The sequence below is a fragment of the Zootoca vivipara genome, chromosome 9, assembly GCF_965207765.1.
Source record: "Zootoca vivipara chromosome 9, rZooViv2.hap1.1, whole genome shotgun sequence".
Lineage (NCBI taxonomy): Eukaryota > Metazoa > Chordata > Lepidosauria > Squamata > Lacertidae > Zootoca > Zootoca vivipara.
Genome location: NC_142592.1, coordinates 68,000,014 through 68,018,245, shown reverse-complemented (window position 1 = coordinate 68,018,245; position 18,232 = coordinate 68,000,014). Strand labels below are relative to the sequence as shown.

The 18,232-nt window shown below is 43.3% G+C and overlaps 1 protein-coding gene across 3 annotated transcripts in view; it reads left to right on the top strand.

The window, feature by feature from the left end:
• AHCYL2 (adenosylhomocysteinase like 2) overlaps positions 1-18,232 on the top strand; it is a 101,296-nt gene that overhangs the window by 30,066 nt on the left and 52,998 nt on the right. Inside the window, exon 1 of one of the 3 annotated variants that reach the window (XM_060279258.2) lies at positions 9,764-9,822. The exons of 1 other annotated variant lie outside the window; for it this stretch is intronic. In XM_060279258.2, coding sequence (XP_060135241.1) covers positions 9,820-9,822 — 3 coding nt within the window. In that variant the 5' untranslated portion in view covers positions 9,764-9,819. Of the gene's footprint in view, positions 1-9,763; positions 9,823-13,990; positions 14,167-18,232 lie in introns of those variants that run through there. One more of the 3 variants, XM_060279256.2, reaches the window with a different exon arrangement.

The following is an 18,232-nucleotide window of genomic DNA, read 5'->3' as shown; positions in this document are numbered from 1 at the left end:
TTTTATTTTCAAGTGCACACATCATTGAAGCAGTGTTCTCAATCCTATAAAATGTCAAGTACTTGATGGGCTTAGTTTTTACTAATACTTGTAATGCATGACTTGTCAATATTTCACATTTCTCTTTTCTTCACTGACGTAATCTAAAAGTTATAATTTCTTTTCCTGTCGGTGTAAAATTTCCGTGAGAATATTCATGGAGCCTTGGCAAATGTTTTTATGTAAGCCCCTTAACCTCAAGTGAAGCTAATGGAGCTGTCAGAACAAATCTGCATCTAACCCCAAAAATGTTAGTAACAAAATAGAAAATGTTGACAAATGTTTAAATCAAGTGTTCCCAAAGAGTACACACATTCCAAACATTTATAACAGGTTTTTTTAAAAAACAACAACAACAACACACACACTCATAGTAATAAAAATAACCATTGTGAGTTATCTCAATGTACATCTTATATTGGCTGCCATTACAGTAACTTAGTTTAATGTTCCCATGTTGCAGAAGAGAAAACGAAACAAGATTGTTTAGAAAACACACATTTCTTTGTTTCCTGTCCCTGCTTTGGTGTTGAATGTGTCTGGAGTTCCCAGTGAGCAAAATTTGCAGATTTTTTTTGGCAGGGATCTAAAGATCTTCTTGAACCACACATTTCTCTTGCCATTCCACAAAATGCTTTAGACAAGTTACTGTAGTTATATGTTCTTGTGTTTACATGAACACCAATAAAAAAAATTTGGTTAACTTATTTGGTCATCATTTTCTTGGTCAGCGCAGAAATGTAACACACAGGAAATGGTTACCGTCTCTTCTGAAAGTGAGGGCCAAAACTGGATACATTGCCACAGACCCCCTAGGCAATCTTTGCTAAGGTTTCTTTTCCCCTTCCCCAATTTAGAGCTTTCTTTCTCTTTACTGTCCCCTTCATCAGGTGTTTAGCTAGAAGGGGTACCGGCCACAGGTAAGATCAGGGGCCAGCAAGCTTTTACTTTTCACTGTCCCTCAAACGCCGCAGCATACCTGTTCCATTCTGAGACACCCTCCTAGGGTTCTGGGGTGTGCAAAGCCTTATTTCCCCATTTTTAACTCTGCTACTGAACGCATCTCCTCCTCCAAGACGGGAAAGCGGAGAACACACATCCTTCTGCAGCAAGTGGTTCCTTCTGCAGAAGGACGCGTGTTCTCCGCTCTCCCGTCTTGGAGGGAGGGACGAGTTCGGTAGTGGAGTTAAAAATGAGGGGAACAAGGCTTCATACACCCCAGAACCCTGGGAGGGTGTCTCAGAACGGAACCACTTGCTGCGGCGGCAGAAGGAGCAGTGAGCCACGGGAGAGCCGGAGAGGGGCTGCTTTAAATGGCGGGCGCTTGAGAGGGGCGCTCGCCAACTGCGGCTCACAACCAATCAGAGGGAAACAATGCTGCTGGCACCAATCAAAGGTTAGCCTCCTTCCTCCGTCAGGAGGAGGGAGGGAGGTGGCGCTGCTGTCAGGGAGAGAGAGGAAAAAATGGCGCAGCCCAAACTATATGAATCAGAACCATGTGGCAATTTCTGCACCATCCGCGGGCCTGATCCAGAACCTGTTCAGGCCGGAACTGGCACGCGGGCCTTAGGTTGCCGACCTCTGGGTAAAATGCTTGTTCCCCAGGAGTTCCTTTTTATCTCGTAGTCCACAGATTCCCTAGATGGCATCTAACTCTAGTTGTACAACCCCTATGAATTATGCAAATCATGCCACTCCATGAGCTCACATGGAAGGTGGGTTTCCCTCATTGCATTCACCTCTGCTAGGCAGATGGGGGAATGGAGATGGGTTCTTAGGCCTGACCCCAGTTTTGTACCCAAGATCAACTCCACCTTGCCTAGGGCCCAGGAGATCACACTGCCAGGTTCCTGCTTGTATCTAGTCAGCTGTAGGGAGAGTATTCCAAAAACGGAGCCACCACAGAGATGGCCCGTTCTCATGTTACCACCTTCCGGACCTCACTTGGAGGAGGCACATGAAGAAGGGCCTCAGCTGATGAACGCAGAGTCCAGGACAGTTCATACGGGCAGAAGCGGTCCTTGAGGTATTGTGGTCTGAAGCATATCACATGGACACCCTGTTCTCCTGTTAACCAGCTAGCTTTGATGGGTGACCAGCTTGAGATGGAAGTTCTCTGTTTTGTGTCTAGAATGTGGGTAGCTGGGTGTTAGACGAGAGTGAGTGGCACGAGCCAGTTGCATTGCAGTCAAATGTGTTAAAACGGGAAACTGCTTTATTGCTTATTTCAACCTAGGTAGTTAAAACCGCCAGCTACAAAATTTGTAAGACAAGATACACATTTTTCTGTAAATATATGTCCAGAACTCAACAATACAAGCCTTCTATATTGTATTATTTGTTGTTAAATATTTTCATGAAAGCATATGGCACAGTGCCGCTTAGTGTTTATAGTGCCACAAGACCCTCTCTTTTTCCGCCATTAAGAGACTTAACGTGGAATTTGAAATGCTGACTTAATCTCAGCTAAGTTCCCATGAGAAAAATGGGTTGGGCGTGATTGCGCTCTTTAGAGAGCTGTTTTCTCTGACTGGAACAAGGTCTCTTGATTAATGCCATGCTCATTAACTTCATTTTCCGTAGCCCATTGACAGCTCTGTCATTTACCGCGATGGGAAGGAGAGCAGCACTAATTTCTGGCTGAGTGTTTCGCGCCACTTTCAACCTGCTCAGGGTTAGGGCCCAGAGTGCAGCAGGCTTCTCGCAAATGGCACACTCTGTCTAGTGATGTCATCCAATTACATGCTATTCCTTGCCAGCATTTCTTATGTGGTTCACTGGAACAAATTCTCTGCGGGAAGCAAGATGTGCGTGTGCATGTTCTGCGTGGTTTGCTAAGAGAAGCAACAGATTGTGACAGGCTGATGATGCATTTGGGAACGGTTGGGGAGGGAAGGCTGTCTTTTGTGAGCACGAAGGAACTTGTATCTAGCAACTCGTATCTCCCTTTGGAGAGGTCTGAGCTTGAGATCTTGGCAAGGCAATTCTTGTTGGGATGTGAACCCTTTTTTATTTTTACCTAGACTGCCAGTGGCAGTAACAGTTTACCCCCTCAGTGGTTTTTAAAGTATGCACCTAGAAAAGCAGTGTGTGATGCATTGATTCCTGGGTTGGACTTGATGACCCCTAGGGTCCCTTCCAGCTCTGTGATTCTTTGAAGCAGGCATGTTTTGGAAATGCATATCCATCATGTAGACACCCTTCTCAGAACCCGATTGGTGCCAGCTTCCTGCTGAGGGAATTTTTAATGGAAAACTCTGATCTGCTGCCAAAGAATGTGTTGGATTGCCTTGAGCCTATCTCTTGGAGGCTTAATCCGTGGTCTTCATAGGCAATTACTTGGGTAAGGCTTGAGGCAGACAAGAGCAATATAATGCAGATGCAAGGGTAAATGTGGTGGAAGAAGGCAGCTTGAAGGCTGCCCCTAGGTCATCTCCTTCTGGGAAACAGGCAGTTTAAAGGACAGCTGCTCCCAAATTGATGTGTCCCAGACAATTATGTACTGCAACTCCCATCAGCCCCAGCCAGTATGGCTAATGGTCAGGGATGATGGGAATTGTGGTCCAAAACACCTGGAGGATATCAGGTTGGGGAAGGCTGGTGTATGTTGTTGTTGTTTAGTCGTTTAGTCGTGTCCGACTCTTCGTGACCCCATGGACCAGAGCACGCCAGGCACTCCTGTCTTCCACTGCCTCCCGCAGTTTGGTCAAACTCATGTTCATAGCTTCGAGAACACTGTCCAACCATCTCGTCCTCTTTCGTCCCCTTCTCCTAGTGCCCTCCATCTTTCCCAACATCAGGGTCTTTTCCAGGGAGTCTTCTCTTCTCATGAGGTGGCCAAGAAGCTGGTGTATGAGCTGGCAGTAAGAGCTGTGGATAGAAATAACTGCTTAGTGCAAAATAAAAAAAATCCTTCAGTAGCACCTTAAAGACCAACTAAGTTTTTATTTTGGTATGAGCTTTCGTGTGCATGCACACTTCTTCAGATACACTTGAAACAGAAGAGTCAGACCCTTATGTATATACAGAGGGTGGTGATCTGACTCTTCTGTTTCAAGTGTATCTGAAGAAGTGTGCATGCACACGAACGCTCATACCAAAATAAAAACTTAGTTGGTCTTTAAGGTGCTACTGAAGGAATTTTTTTTATTTGCTTCGACTCAGACCAACATGGCTACCTACCTGCTTAGTGCAGGCATCCCCAAACTTCGGCCCTCCAGATGTTTTGGACTACAATTCCCATCATCCCTGACCACTGGTCCTGTTAGCTAGGGATCATGGGAGTTGTAGGCCAAAACATCTGGAGGGCCGCAGTTTGGGGGTGCCTGGCTTAGTGAGTATGTTAGAGAGGGAATGAGTAAGTGAGGGGGTAGTGCTAGTAGAAGGTGGAAATTTGGGAGAGACTGGAAATGTGTTTAAGCTGGCTGGAGGGAGGCATTAACCGTGGTGGTTGCATTATAAGGTACGCCCTTGAGGTCGAGCCAAGGGTGTAGGTGGAGCTGTGTTTAATTCAGGTGGTATACCTTTGGGCCAGGGAAGCCTTAGCACTGTGTGGATGCTATAAGCCACCTGTAGCCCTCAGGCTAGGGCAGGGGTCCCCAAACTACGGCCCCCGGGCCGGATGCGGCCCAATCGGCCTTCCAATCCGGCCCGCGACGACTCCCGCCGCCCGCTGCCGCCGCCCGCTCTCACGGCGCGCGGCGCAGCGACGATCTAAAAAATCGGCAAAAAATCGCCGAAAATCCTTTGTGCGCATGCGTATGGGCCTCTCCCGACCCGGAAGAGGTCATTTCTGGTGCACTTCCGGGTCGGGGGAGGCCCATACGCATGCGCACAAGCGATTTTTGGCGATTTTTTTCCCGCCCGTGTGCGTGTGCGCATGCGCACGGGCGCGCACTCCCCCGCCCTCCGGCCCGCTGCGCGCGCACTCCCCTGCCCTCCGGCCCACCGCGCGGTCGGCGCGGCGAGCACCGGCCCGCCGCGCAGAAAGTCTGGGGACCCCTGGGCTAGGGTGTGGCGTGATTCCTTTAAAATACCCTTGTTTTTCCTCTTTTGCAGAGCTTTTAATATTGAAGCACTTTAATCCTTTCACTCATTTCTTTTCAAAATAACCCAGTGAACAAGTTTACTGTTCCCATTTTACAGGTGGGGTGTTAACTGATAGAATTGCTTGCCTGAAGGTAGCCTAGTGAGCTCATGCTACCTGAACCCAGGTGTTTCAGACTAAAGCTCTTCATCTGTTTTTTGGATTTATATCATAGCTGCCAAGTTTTCCCTTTTCTCACGAGGAAGCCTATTCAGCATAAGGGAATTTCCCTTTAAAAAGGGGATAACTTGGCAGCTATGATTTATATTTTGTCTTTCATTTCATAAAGTTTTCAAGATACTTCACTACAGAATAAAACAGTTTATTCAGTCTGTATAACAGTGGCTGAGTTTGGATGTAATCCTGGCCTTAAATCGTAGGATGAACAAACCTTGAGCTCTCCCAATCCATTCTTAGGGAAACAAACAATGAAGCAGATGGCTTAGTGTTGCGTTTGAACCAGTGATTATGGTTGCTTTAGATGCAACTCTATATTTTGTTTCCCTGCTCCAGATAGGGAGAAGTGAATGGTAAACTAGCATGCAAACTGGTTTGCTTAACCATAGTTTATAACCAGCACTGTAACTCAACCCAGCCAGTGTGTTAAAACTGCAATAAAAGTACAGTATTAAAACACTGAACCATTATTAAAAACAACACAGCCAGAGATAAAAGCAGCTGCTGAAACTATTGGAGGACTGAAGAGGTTAATTGAAAATCCGGGGAAACACTTTTAATGCCTAAAAAATAATGTTAGACAAACTTGTCTAAGGGGAGAGTTATATAATGTAGGGTGCTATGACAAAAAAGGCCACTTCTGTGCCCACCAGTTGCCTAAAATCACTCAGAGAGGGACCAGAAGATCCTGATGGGCAGCTTTATATGGAAAAAGGCAGTGTTTTACATACTTGGGTACCAGGCTATTTACAGCTTCAAAAATAGTGCTGAGACACAATTTTTTTCTCAAATGAAAACTTGGACATAAATGGCTTACTTTTGCCCTCCTGCCACCATGTGTTTTGCTGCTGCACTCCTCCCACCCAGAGACAGTTATTTTTCTATTTCTCAGAATCCTTCCAGAGCAGTGAGTGCTTCATTATGACAAAACATCAGTTGGATGGGGGAAATAAAAATTGTGACTGCCACCATGAACATCCTACCATGTTTTGTAGCCTCCTGCTAATTTCACACCCCTGGAAGAATTGTCAAGATGCTTCCCCTACTTTTGGCACCTGCAGGTGGAGCCTATTTTTGAACTGGGCCCCATTTGAAAAGGTTAATACCAAAATGGAAGTCAGGACAGTTCTTTCAATGATATTAATAGGTACATACCACTCAACTCTTGCATTCACTTAGTGATCTGGTTTGCACATAACACTGTCTCTTGATTTATTAAACTAGGGTTCATTAAACCTTGGCTTGTTTGATTTTCTGATACCTGCCCAGTGGGCTCGGTTTTTTATTTGTTGGTTTGTTTTTAAGGGGAAAAAACAGGTGCATCAATAAATTTATGTGAGTCTGCTCTGAATATGATTAGTATTGAAGACAACCCATGAAGTTATGTGGCTTTCAGGACTGGTTGGCTTGCTTTGCCTGCCTGCTCAGCCAGTAGAATCTCTGACTTGGAAGCAATGCTTTTGATAAAAACAAGCCATGCAATAGTTCTGAATGAGAAGCGTCCTGATGCCTGCATTACTGAGTTCTGCAATCAGGACAGCTACCTGAGTTTCAGAGCCTCACTGATCAATGAATCTTGTTGGTTGGCCTTTGGCAATTTCCTTTCCTTTCTTTCCTTGCCTAATGTAACTCACTGAGTAGAGAGAAATGTTTGGAGTGAGGGGTAGGAAAGGAAATCTGAAATGGTTTTCCTCACTCAGCCCCCCATTTTTAAGTCAGTTCACCAAATTTCGAATCCAGACAAGTTCCAGAAGCAATACTGTTATGTCAGGAAGCAATCTCACATGTTTTAGGGCTCTACGATCTTGCATGAGAGCGTGGCCCCCCAAGAACAGGATGTACTAGACAGCTGGGTGGGATTTATGGTGATTACTGTTTTATGGTGATTTTGCTTACTGTGGCTTTTTTTGCATTTGAATTGCAAACTCCCTTTGATCCAATATACATTAAAAGAGGATAATCACCAAATAAGTTTGCTATGAATCCCTTCCCCCAGTATGGTATGTTAATGCCCCAAGTCCTTTGAAGAAGGGCTTTTTTGCTTACAGGACTGAGAACTGCAGTTAGGAGCTACCATTTTATTCTGGAAAACACCAGGTAGGCTACATTCAGGTGAGCTAGTTGCATTCGTGTTTCTGATAATGAACCTTATTGGCTTTGTGACCTTGAATGCTGTAAAGCTCCTTCGCATGATAGGGAACTCTTCTGTGGAGAAAAGGGATTCAGCCTCTTCAGATCTAAAGCAGGGTATAGCCCAGGCACCCCCAAACTGCGGCTCTCCAGATGTTTTGGCCTACAACTCCCATGATCCCTAGCTAACAGGACCAGTGGTCAAGGATGATGGGAATTGTAGTCCAAAACATCTGGAGGGCCAAAGTTTGGGCATGCCTGGCATAGCCCCTCTGGGAAAACTAGGAGCTCCACAAGCTCTGACCCCTGGAAGCAGCAGCAGCCTAGGCAGATGTCAGTGGGTGTTCTTGGGGTGGGATAATGAGAAATCAATCTTTCACTAACTTCAGTGTACCCTTCTGATGTAAATTATTCCCTTCAGGCATACCAGCCCCAGCAGATTCTGCTCTCATTCCCCTGTTCCATTCCCACATGAGGGCAGTGGCTGCTCTTGGCTTTGGGACATTTCCCATTAGGGTAATGTGCATTTCGTAATCTGGACTTTCTGACCACTGTTGGCAGCTCTATTTATCACAGAGGAGACAGCTTACTCGAAATAAACCCGGTTAAGCTCACAGTGCTAAGAATAGTAAAAAGACCCCAATTGCACAGCCAAGAGGGCCCTCTTCTCATCTTAACACATAAGCATGGTGATAAACTCTCCTTTATTGGTGCTAATCTGACTATTTGCATGAAAGCAACGTGTGAGCAATCCTACCAGTTTTCATTCCCTCCGTCAACGGTGCCTGCTCAGTCCCTCTTGCAAATCTCCACTGCTATATTCATCTCCTTGAGTTTATTATCCGGTGTGTTCTTGAATGACCCCCCCCCCTCCACCCCTGCCCCTCTGTGAGTCAGACTTCGACAAATTTTGCTTGCGGAGTTGTTTTTGCATGTCTGAGCTTGGTATTCTTGAACCAAAAAGGGTTTTGTGACATGTTACAACTTTTGTATTTTTTGCTTCCTTCCTACTGCTTGCTCACTCTTTATTCATCCCTCCACCCTCAGCCTCCCTCCTCCTTGTCAAGACTGACAATTTTGCTTATGGCATCTCGACATCACCTTGTAATGTTTTCAGAGATTTTGTTTACCATGAACTCTGAGCACTTTGCATGCACAAGGCTAGAGCATTCTTTAGATGGGCCATTTCTAAAAGATACAGTTGATACAATGGGGAAGGATATGTGGTTTGTTCAGGGCTGTTTAATGTCTCTAGAGAGGTAAATAGTGTTGGGTACTTAATCAGAGAGGACCCACAGAGCCCCTCCACACTCAACATCTGGAATCTTTGCAATGAAGGTTAGCCTAGATCAGTGTTTCCCAACCTTGGGTCGCCAGCTGTTTTTGGACTACAACTCCCATCCTCCCTAGCTAGCAAGACCAGTGGTCAGGAATGATGGGAACTGTAGTCCAAAAACAGCTGGAGTACCCAAGGTTGGGAAACACTGGCCTAGATATCCTTATACATAAATATCGTATTTTTCCATGTATAAGACTAGGTTCCCCCCTAAAAATAATGTCAAAGATTAGGGGGCGTCTTATGCACAGATACATCTCCCCCCATTTTCTTAAATCTTAGTATGCCGTTAGGTGGCGCTTTACAAACACTACTGTTTTGCAAAGAGGCAGCGCACGCATTCTACTAACGCTCACCTCCCCAAGATGCTTTGCGCGCGTCGGCTTCATTTGTGCGCTACTGCGCAGGTACCCTGTCTTCCCCATTCCCCTCCCTCCTCCCTGGACTCTTATAAAAAGACTCTTAATTTGGCTCTCACTTTTTAATTTTAGGATTAGGAATTAATGGGGGTCCTTGTCACAATAGCGGCTCGATGAGGGGTCCTCGAGAAAATTTTGTTGGGAACCCCTGCTCTACTGTTTTCTTTCCACTTGATCCCCCCCCCTTTGGTGGGGGGAGTGGAGATAGTGGGCTGGTTGCTCTGATTGTATTTCATTCCTGCCACACTTGGTTAGTTTTTCAAACTTGACCACTTGCCTCATAAAATTAGAAACTCATTATCAAAGGTCAATTGGAAGAGTGTCCTGATGAACTCTGCCCTCTTAAGCTGTCCAGTTTTGTAATGTGGGGCAACTCCAGCGCGTTGACCTGGCCTTCTCCAGTTTCTCACTGGCAAGGCCTTTCGGAACAAGATGTGGTTACAGACAGCCCTAATCCGGCAAGCTGCTTTTCCCTTCAGCATAATCTAGGCAAGCGCTTTCTCTTTAGGGATGTGTGGAACATCCCCGGTTTAGTTACGCATAAATAGTCCCCTCGCTGAAAAGTGGCATCACGTGTTCCAGGAGTGACACTTGTCTGCAAGAACCCTCCTTGCAAGAGTAGGATTTTCTACATGGTAAGTTTGCCGTTTTGGATCCCATCCGGTATGCAAGGCGCCAGACTGCTGCTCACCACCATCCTTCATTCAAATAGCCGGCTTCCTACATTTGCTTAACTAAATTGCTAGTCATGCAGTGGAGAGGCGCAATGAGCTTTGCAGGATGCTGGAGTCCCGCTTGATTGCTGGACTCCCAGGCATTGGGGGAAAGGGGGAAGGATTGGAAATGGCAAAAGGTTGTCAGTTTGATCAAACATATGGCACGGGGGTGGCTTGGGCTTTTATATGAGAAAAGGCATGAGTAAGAGCCTTAATGAGTCACGCCTGAAGAAGGCTTTGTATATGCCAGTTACACGCTCTAAGTACTTGACTGCCCCTCCTGATCATTCTAGCGTGACAATTCCAAGAGTATTGCTTGATATTCCCTGCCGCATCCCTGCTGAAGGAACGCTCTTGTGCAATAATGTTTCTTGCTTGCCTGGGTGGAGGATAGGAAGAGGGGTGTGAGTGTAGGTAGAAACTAGCGCACCGTAGAAAGGTAAAACTCGCATTTGTTGCACTGCTCACTTTTGCCTTTGGCCCCTGGAAGTGAATGCCCAGAAGTGAATGCAGTCCTTGGATGAAGAGGGTTTTTCACCCTCCCCTGTTCCACTGTCTCACTTTGTTCTTGCAGTGTTTTGAAATGGGTCACTTTCTATTTTTTTTAAAAAGGTAAAGGACCCCTGGGCGGTTAAGTCCAGTCAAAGGCGACTATGGGGTTGTGGCGCTCATCTCGCTTTCAGGCCGAGGGAGCAGACGTTTGTCCACAGACAGTTTTCCGGGTCATGTGGCCAACAGGACTAAACTGCTACTGGCGCACGGAGGACCGTGACAATTGCCAGAGCTCACAGAAATGCTGTTTACCTTCCCGCCGCAGCGGTACCTATTTATCTACTTGCACTTTGAACTGCTAGGTTGGCAGGAGCCTGGGACCGAGCAACGGGAGCTCACCCTGTCGCGGGAATTCGAACCACCAACCTTCCGAAAAGCAAGCCCAAGAGGCTCAGTGGTTTAGACCACACCACCACCCGCATCCCTGGTCACTTTTTATAGATGGGAACTGAACCTCTGAGGGTTGGATGGGAAGTTCTTCATACTCGAGGAGCAAAACACACAGAGAGAAAATGGAAGTGAGAATTCATGTGGGTGTTGTTGCAGGAATGTGGCATCCCAATTACAGATACTTCCTAGTCCAGCCTTGCCACCTCAATTTGTGCTCCTTTGTGGGAATAATTTCAGTTCACTCGTGAGAAAGATTAAAAACATGCAGAAACTTGCACAAGAGGCCAGTGGCACCTGTGAGTTTTTTAACTAATGTATTCTGAATTTTGGACAGCACTGGCTACTTAACGTGGGGCCTCACTTGCCATGTACCTCCCATGCTTTGAACTTCTCTCAGCTCTCATTAAGGCATACCTGCTTGTGATAAATCTCTTCCTGAGCACAGCTATGCTCCGAAAAGCCTTGACTCAGACTGATTAAGCACACTGAAACTAATAAAGCTTGTAGCGATCCATCTCAGCAATTGCTGGCTGTTCTAAGTTCTCACCAAGAGGTGTTGATTTATGTTCCATTGCTTTGCCCTCTTCCACTTCCATTCTTAATTTTGTTCACAGTCATCTGGATTCCAGCCTGCAAGGTGGTTTTTGGATTCACATCTCCCTCTAGTGTCAACGCTGAGCATTACAGTGCCTAAAGACTCCCAATAAATCAAATCCTGTTTTGTAACTTCTCTCTTGACCGGTATGGGCTATTTGAAACCTAATTAGCAGTGTCTGCATTACCTAATTATCACTGTCAGTAGTTCTTTGCACTTCTTTCCCACTCTGACCTCACTCTGACCCCCAAAAAGGCACCCCTGTATACCTGACAGCTGAGAATCTCACTCTGCATCTGTTGAAGTTGACTGTACAGTCATACCTCATGTTACGTCTGCTGTGGGTTACGTCTTTTCAGGATACGGATGCGCTGAACCCGGAAGTCCCGGAATGGGTTACTTCCAGGTTCGGTGCATACGCAGAAGTGCTAAATAGCACTTTGTGCGCTGAATTAAGTCTGCGCGCGTGCACAGACCCGGTGCTTCAGGATGCGGCCTTTTCATGTTGCGAATGGGCCTCCAGAATGGATCCCGTTCACAACCAGAGCTACCACTGTAGTCATCAAGGGCCTACATCATGAGTCATCATGATAACATTCAAATGAACTTGGACCTTCAGCATGCGATACAGACTCTTGGAGCTGCTCTGATTCCCCTGGCAACGCACACCAGACGGCATTGGCTGCAGTTGTCAGGATATTTTTTTTTCCATTTCTGAAAGAAAATCTGCCCCTCCTTCCTACAACTTCTATCTTAACACCCACCCAGCTTAAGACAGGGCCTGATCCTCCTGTTTCTTACTAGGTGACCCTTTTCTGGATTGCCGAGGGCTTTGCAAGCCTGCTGTGTTTTTAAGGTTCTTCACTGAATGTTTAATTTTATGGGGAAACTTTGCCACCCCAATGACTTTCAGGATCTACTTTTTCAGGAGTCTTAAAATATGGGCCATAGGAGGCAGAGAATATTCTGATAATTTTAAAGAAGTAGTAGCTGGATAGTTATTTTCATCCAAGGGTCATATGGCTCGTGTCAGACAGGCAGATTTAATGGCGACATTTTCCTATCTGAAATATTTCTGGCCTTCATTGCTTGTTTTAGTTGATAGAGAAGATGATAGTACGTTTTAGACAGGACTTGCTATCATGTAGATGAGAATAAAATGAGTTGAGGAAGCAAATTGTTTCGAGCTCCAAATAACTTTGCTGCTTTATGTATGTGAAGCATTTCTGTCTCTTCTTTCCTTCACCAGAGCTCAAAGTGCTTTTTAAAAGCTGTGGGACCTAATCTTTGACTACAGTTTTGACAAGCAATTATAAAAATATTGGTTTGTCTAATCTGCTGTTGGGTGTGTGTGTGTCCTGGGGGCTTAAGACTACACCTCCAAAGCGGTCCTCCACAGTCTGTGTGATGTCAGGATCATGCATGCACCCTTCCCCTTTAATCAAACCTTCCATTTTTTAAGTGCCGGAGACAAGTGTAGTGCATGGCCTTGAGAGCTGAGTGCTTAGATTTTTAAAAGTGAAACTTGCGCCATTAGGTTTGGAAATGGTAACTAATAAAAGTAATAAGCCTGTCAAAACTGAAATGGAAATTAATCTGTAACTGAAATAATACGTGAGTTAAAGCTGCTTGTTGCAAACTCAAGTTTAAGAGCAAGTGCCACTTAAGGACATTTATTCCTGTCTACTTAATACTGACAATGTGTACATCTCATTGCACTCTGCTTTTGGGTGCTCTGAAAGCCTTGCAGAACGGCTTCTCTTTTGGTGAGGAGAGCTTACATGACTGGGACTAAGACTTATGCTGTTCATCTTACAGAGTGTTGACTTGTGAAGCCTGGAAAGAGGTGTTTTGAGGTGTTTGTGATTCTTGGGGAACAGCAGAAGGCTAACAGATGCAGATCCCACAGTCTGTTCCTGGGCACACTCTCTTTGTGACCTCTTTGGATAAGTGTGTGTGTTTGTGCGCGCATGATTTTGCATGCTTGCCGCTCTCCGATAGAGGGAGTTGCAGGCAAGTGGATGTCTATGCAAATAATTGCTGAGAACAATAGCCTTGCAGTTCTCCCAAAAGTCAAAGCTTTCAGAAGTTAATTTTAAACGCTGCCTTGCTGGTCTTTTGCCAGGTGCGCTTGCTTGGCAGCTGGAAATCCTACTGGGCCCTTTTGCTTCAGTTCCGTGAACTTTTAATGCTATCAAGTACCAAAGCTACATGTGAGAAGACGTTTATTTTGCAGTGCATGTAAAAGAGTGCCTCCTTGACCTTGAGCTTTATTGATCCCTGCTATCGGCTGCTTGGGTGACGTCATCTGTTGGATATACATAGGCAGGTGGTAGTTGGCCGCATTCACACAACACTGAGGCTGTGCCTGTCACACAGTCTGACCTAAGAGTCAGTGCTGAGAGTGGTGCCTTGCAAGTGTCTGCTGGAAAGCCTAAACATGAGAGAGAGGGTTTAGAGTCTTTGCCTGACCAGGACTTCTGGCAAAAGCCAATTCCTTGAGGAACCAGATGTTCTGTTGACTGCTTGAGACGGCACTGGCTTGGGAAGGAGTTGCTGCGCCTACCGATTATTGCATAACCCTTTGCACAACCGGGAGTCTCGTAGAACCAAATCAAAGTCTCCTTCCTGTGGCAGCCGAAAATCCAAGCCTTACAAAAGTGTCTGTGATGGAGAAGTGGGACAACCATGCAGGTGCCTCAGCTTTCCATATGCCAGACTGGATGGTGAGTGAACTTCTGTTCAGCTCTCTGTGCCAAGCAGAACTGTCTTGATTGGAGCCATACCATGCTGGGCGGGCTTGTCTTTGGCTAGTTGTAAATGAGCAGGTGTCGCGACTGTCTGTAAAATGGAGCAAGTTCCTTCTCAGTTTTACTTGCTTAAAAAGTGGAATTTCTGATTTCTTTATTTAGTCCGTTTAACAATTTTTTTTACTTGATTGTAGTAAAACCTCTAAGCAGTTTACAGTAAATACTAAAATTATAAAATAAAAGCAGTTTTAAAACAATTGTAGCAGATAATCGAAATTAACAGCAGAGTAGTTTAAAGCACATCAGCACCTTGTGTTGTGATAAGGACATCATAATGATTCACATACTGGAAGTAGCAGAATGAGGCAGTCACCTCGGGCAACAAATCTTTGGGTACCATTAAAAGTGATAGAAACGAGAAATGGGTTGATCTGGCCCACACAGCGCAATCCACCACAAATAAGCAACTTTGCATGAGCATTATTCTGTTCCTGTGTGATCTTCCTGTTCCTTTCCATGAGGCTTGCAAACGAGAGCATCCTGGTGGACTGGGTCCAGTGGCAATTAGGAGCAGAGTGCTATTTGGGTTTTCCATTTGAAGAATTTACCTGCTTGTGTCTACCTTTTGAACCACAGGACAGCTTTGTGTGGTTGGTGTGGGTATCATAGTTGCTTGGCACGATACACAATGCCTTACTTTGTCAGTGGGCAAGTGGCTTCCTTCAATGCTGTCATAAAGAACCATTTCTGTGAAAGCAAAAGAGTGCTCATGCCTAATATTTTTTTCCTGGGCAGGGTGGATAAAAATCAATGATTTTTTTAAAAAAATCAAAAAAATCGGATTTTTTTGATTTAAATCGATTTTTTTGATTTAAATTGGATTTTTTTTAAATAAAATGCTTTTTGAGGAAAATATATTACCATCCAAAGGTTATTCCATCATGAAATATAGATTAGTTTTTAAATTATGTAGAATAAGGTTGTATATGTTTAATTTGGGGGGTAAATAAATTCCATTAATCCATTCACAATGTCATGCTCTTCCAGAGGTTTTTGTAAGATTATTGGGCAGTTTCTCCGCCTACAAGATATTATCACAGGTGCTTGGTTTACTTTTGCAGTTCTCAAAACTGAATTTGACTCAACAGAGATCACATGCCTCTTCTTCACAGCAAAAATGTTATAACATGAACAGAGTTGAGAAGAATACCTTAATCCTATTGTTCTACAAACCTATGAATACAGAAACAACCCCTTCAGTGCTAAGTTTCAAGAAGTTCAGTGAATAGAATAGAAACAATATTTTTCTGATTGTTTGGAGTGGACAGCATTTAAGTTTTTCATGTGTAGGCTGGGCTGACAGTCTAAGTTTCTTAAAATATATATATATTGTTTTTGTTTAGCCAAATTACTTAACAAACATGGATGTTTGTTTAAGCAAATAACATATGCTGTAATGTTATTGTTTCAGTTGAATAAATCTATTTAAATTGTTATTATTAAGTTAATGATTATTTTTCTCCTTCCTAAGTACAACAGTAAAGTTGTCCAAATATGAATAACCCATTAAACTGGGGATAAAAAACTAATATGAAAAGTTGTTATTCTAAAAATCTTCATCTACTTGCATATTAAAGTTATACCAGCAAGAATTAGTCTTTATGTAGAAAACTATGATTTAAATCAAGCCTTACTGACTAGTGATTTAAATCGTGATTTAAATCGTGATTTAAATCAGTTTGATTTAAATCAAATCCACCCTGTTCCTGGGGTAATTGAATCTGATCTGATTTCTGTATAATAATTTTGCTCCCATGTTAAGCCTTTCTTGCAATTATTCCACATGCACTCACTTCTTTCTCCAAAGATAGCTCCAAATGGCTATCCTGTACTCCTTTTGAATGTGGGATAAAGGCAAGAAACATAGAGCTTTATTTGATAAGGATTCCATACATAGCCTTCCGTAACCTAGTATGGAACTGGCTGGGGCTGATAGGAATTGTAGGCAGGGTGAATAAAAATCAATGATTTTTTTTAAAAAATAAAAAAAATCAGATTTTTTTATTTAAATCAGATTTTTTTATTTAAATCAATTTTTTTGATTTAAATCGGATTTTTTAAAAATAAAATGCTTTTTGAGGAAAATATATTACTGTCCAAAGGTTGTTCCATCATGAAATAAAGATTAGTTTTTAAATTATGTAGAATAAGGTTGTATGTGTTTAATTTTGGGGGTAAATAAATTCCATTAATCCAGGCATCCCCAAACTGCGGCCCTCCAGATGTTTTGGCCTACAACTCCTATGACCCCTATCTAACAGGATCACTGGTTGGGGAAGATGGGAATTGTAGTCCAAAACATCTGGAGGGCTGAAGTCTGGGGATGCCTGCATTAATCCATTTACAATGTCATGCTCTTCCAGAGGTTTTTGTAAGATTATTGGGCAGTTTCTCTGCCTACAAGATATTATCACAGATGCTTGGTTTACTTTTGCAGTTCTCAAAACTGAATTTGACTCAACAGAGATCACATGCCTCTTCTTCACAGCAAAAATGTTATAACATGAACAGAGTTGAGAAGAATACCTAATCCTATTGTTCTACAAACCTATGAATACAGAAACAATCCCTTCAGTGCTAAGTTTCAAGAAGTTCACTGAACAGAATAGAAACAATATTTTTCTGATTGTTTGGAATACAAGTTTTTCATGTGTAGGCTGGGCTGACAGTCTAAGTTTCTTAAAATATATATATATTGTTTTTGTTTAGCCAAATTAGTTAACAAACATGGATGTTTGTTTAAGCAAATAACATATGCTGTAATGTTATTGTTTCAGTTGAATAAATCTATTTAAATTGTTATTATTAAGGTAATGATTATTTTTCTCCTTCCTATGTACAACAGTAAAGTTGTCCATATATGATTAACCTATTAAACTGGGGGATAAAAAAATAATATGAAAAGTTGTTATTCTAAAAATCTTAATCTACTTGCATATTAAAGTTATACCAGCAAGAATTAGTCTTTATGTAGAAAACTATGATTTAAATCAAGCCTTACTGACTAGTGATTTAAATCGTGATTTAAATCAGTTTGATTTAAATCAAATCCACCCTGATTGTAGGCCAAAACATCTGGAACATACCAGCTTGAGGAAGGGTGATGTACACAGCTAAGCTCTGCCCTGGGGTGCTCAGAATTACTACCATTGATTCCTTCTTTAAATACTGCTTAATACAGCATTCAGCTGCTGTAGCAGAAGTACAAACCCATCCATAAGAGCAGATCCTGTAGTATGCCTAGCCACAAAGAAGTGGTAAAGAGGGAATGTGACCTACAATCTAAGACACAATGCATTAATTGGGCTCTGGAAGTTTACCTTTGAGTTATTGCCTGTATGCGATATGTCTGTCTTCACTGATGCATATTTGAAAGCACATTAGGAAATCAATAAAAATTGATTGGTATTGAACTATGTTGTTATACTCAGAGTAGACACATTGAAATGGAAATCAAATTTAACCCAATTTATCAAAGGCTAAAAGCTTGTTTAGTTTTGTACGGAGTGCCTTTATTGAGTATCTCTTAATCCATCTCATTTTACCTTTTGTATACCTCTAGGAAAATACATGAGGTGTGTTAATAGTGTAGACATAAGGCCTTCTTTGCAGTTAACAGGTTTCTACAGTAGTTAGGTTTCTATGATTTCTGAGTTTCACTGTGACATCGGATCTTTTGGCTGGGGCGGGGGAACACCCCACTCCGCATTGTTGGAGCCACTAGCCTCTCCGTCTGAATTTAGTGTTAGAGACATAGGGCAAAGATTGCAGTTTTGCTGAAGTCTTGGTTCATGCTAGGAATAGAGCTGCGAACTCTGCTTTTAATCTTACACCAGAGCCAGTGACAATGTGTACTGTATCATGATATAAAGGTTAAACTTTAATCCCAGTCAAAGTCAACTGCAAGCCATTTATAGGAAAGAAAAATAAGAGTACTATTAGATTTACAGTATTATGTGCAGAAGGGAAGGTATGGTTAGCT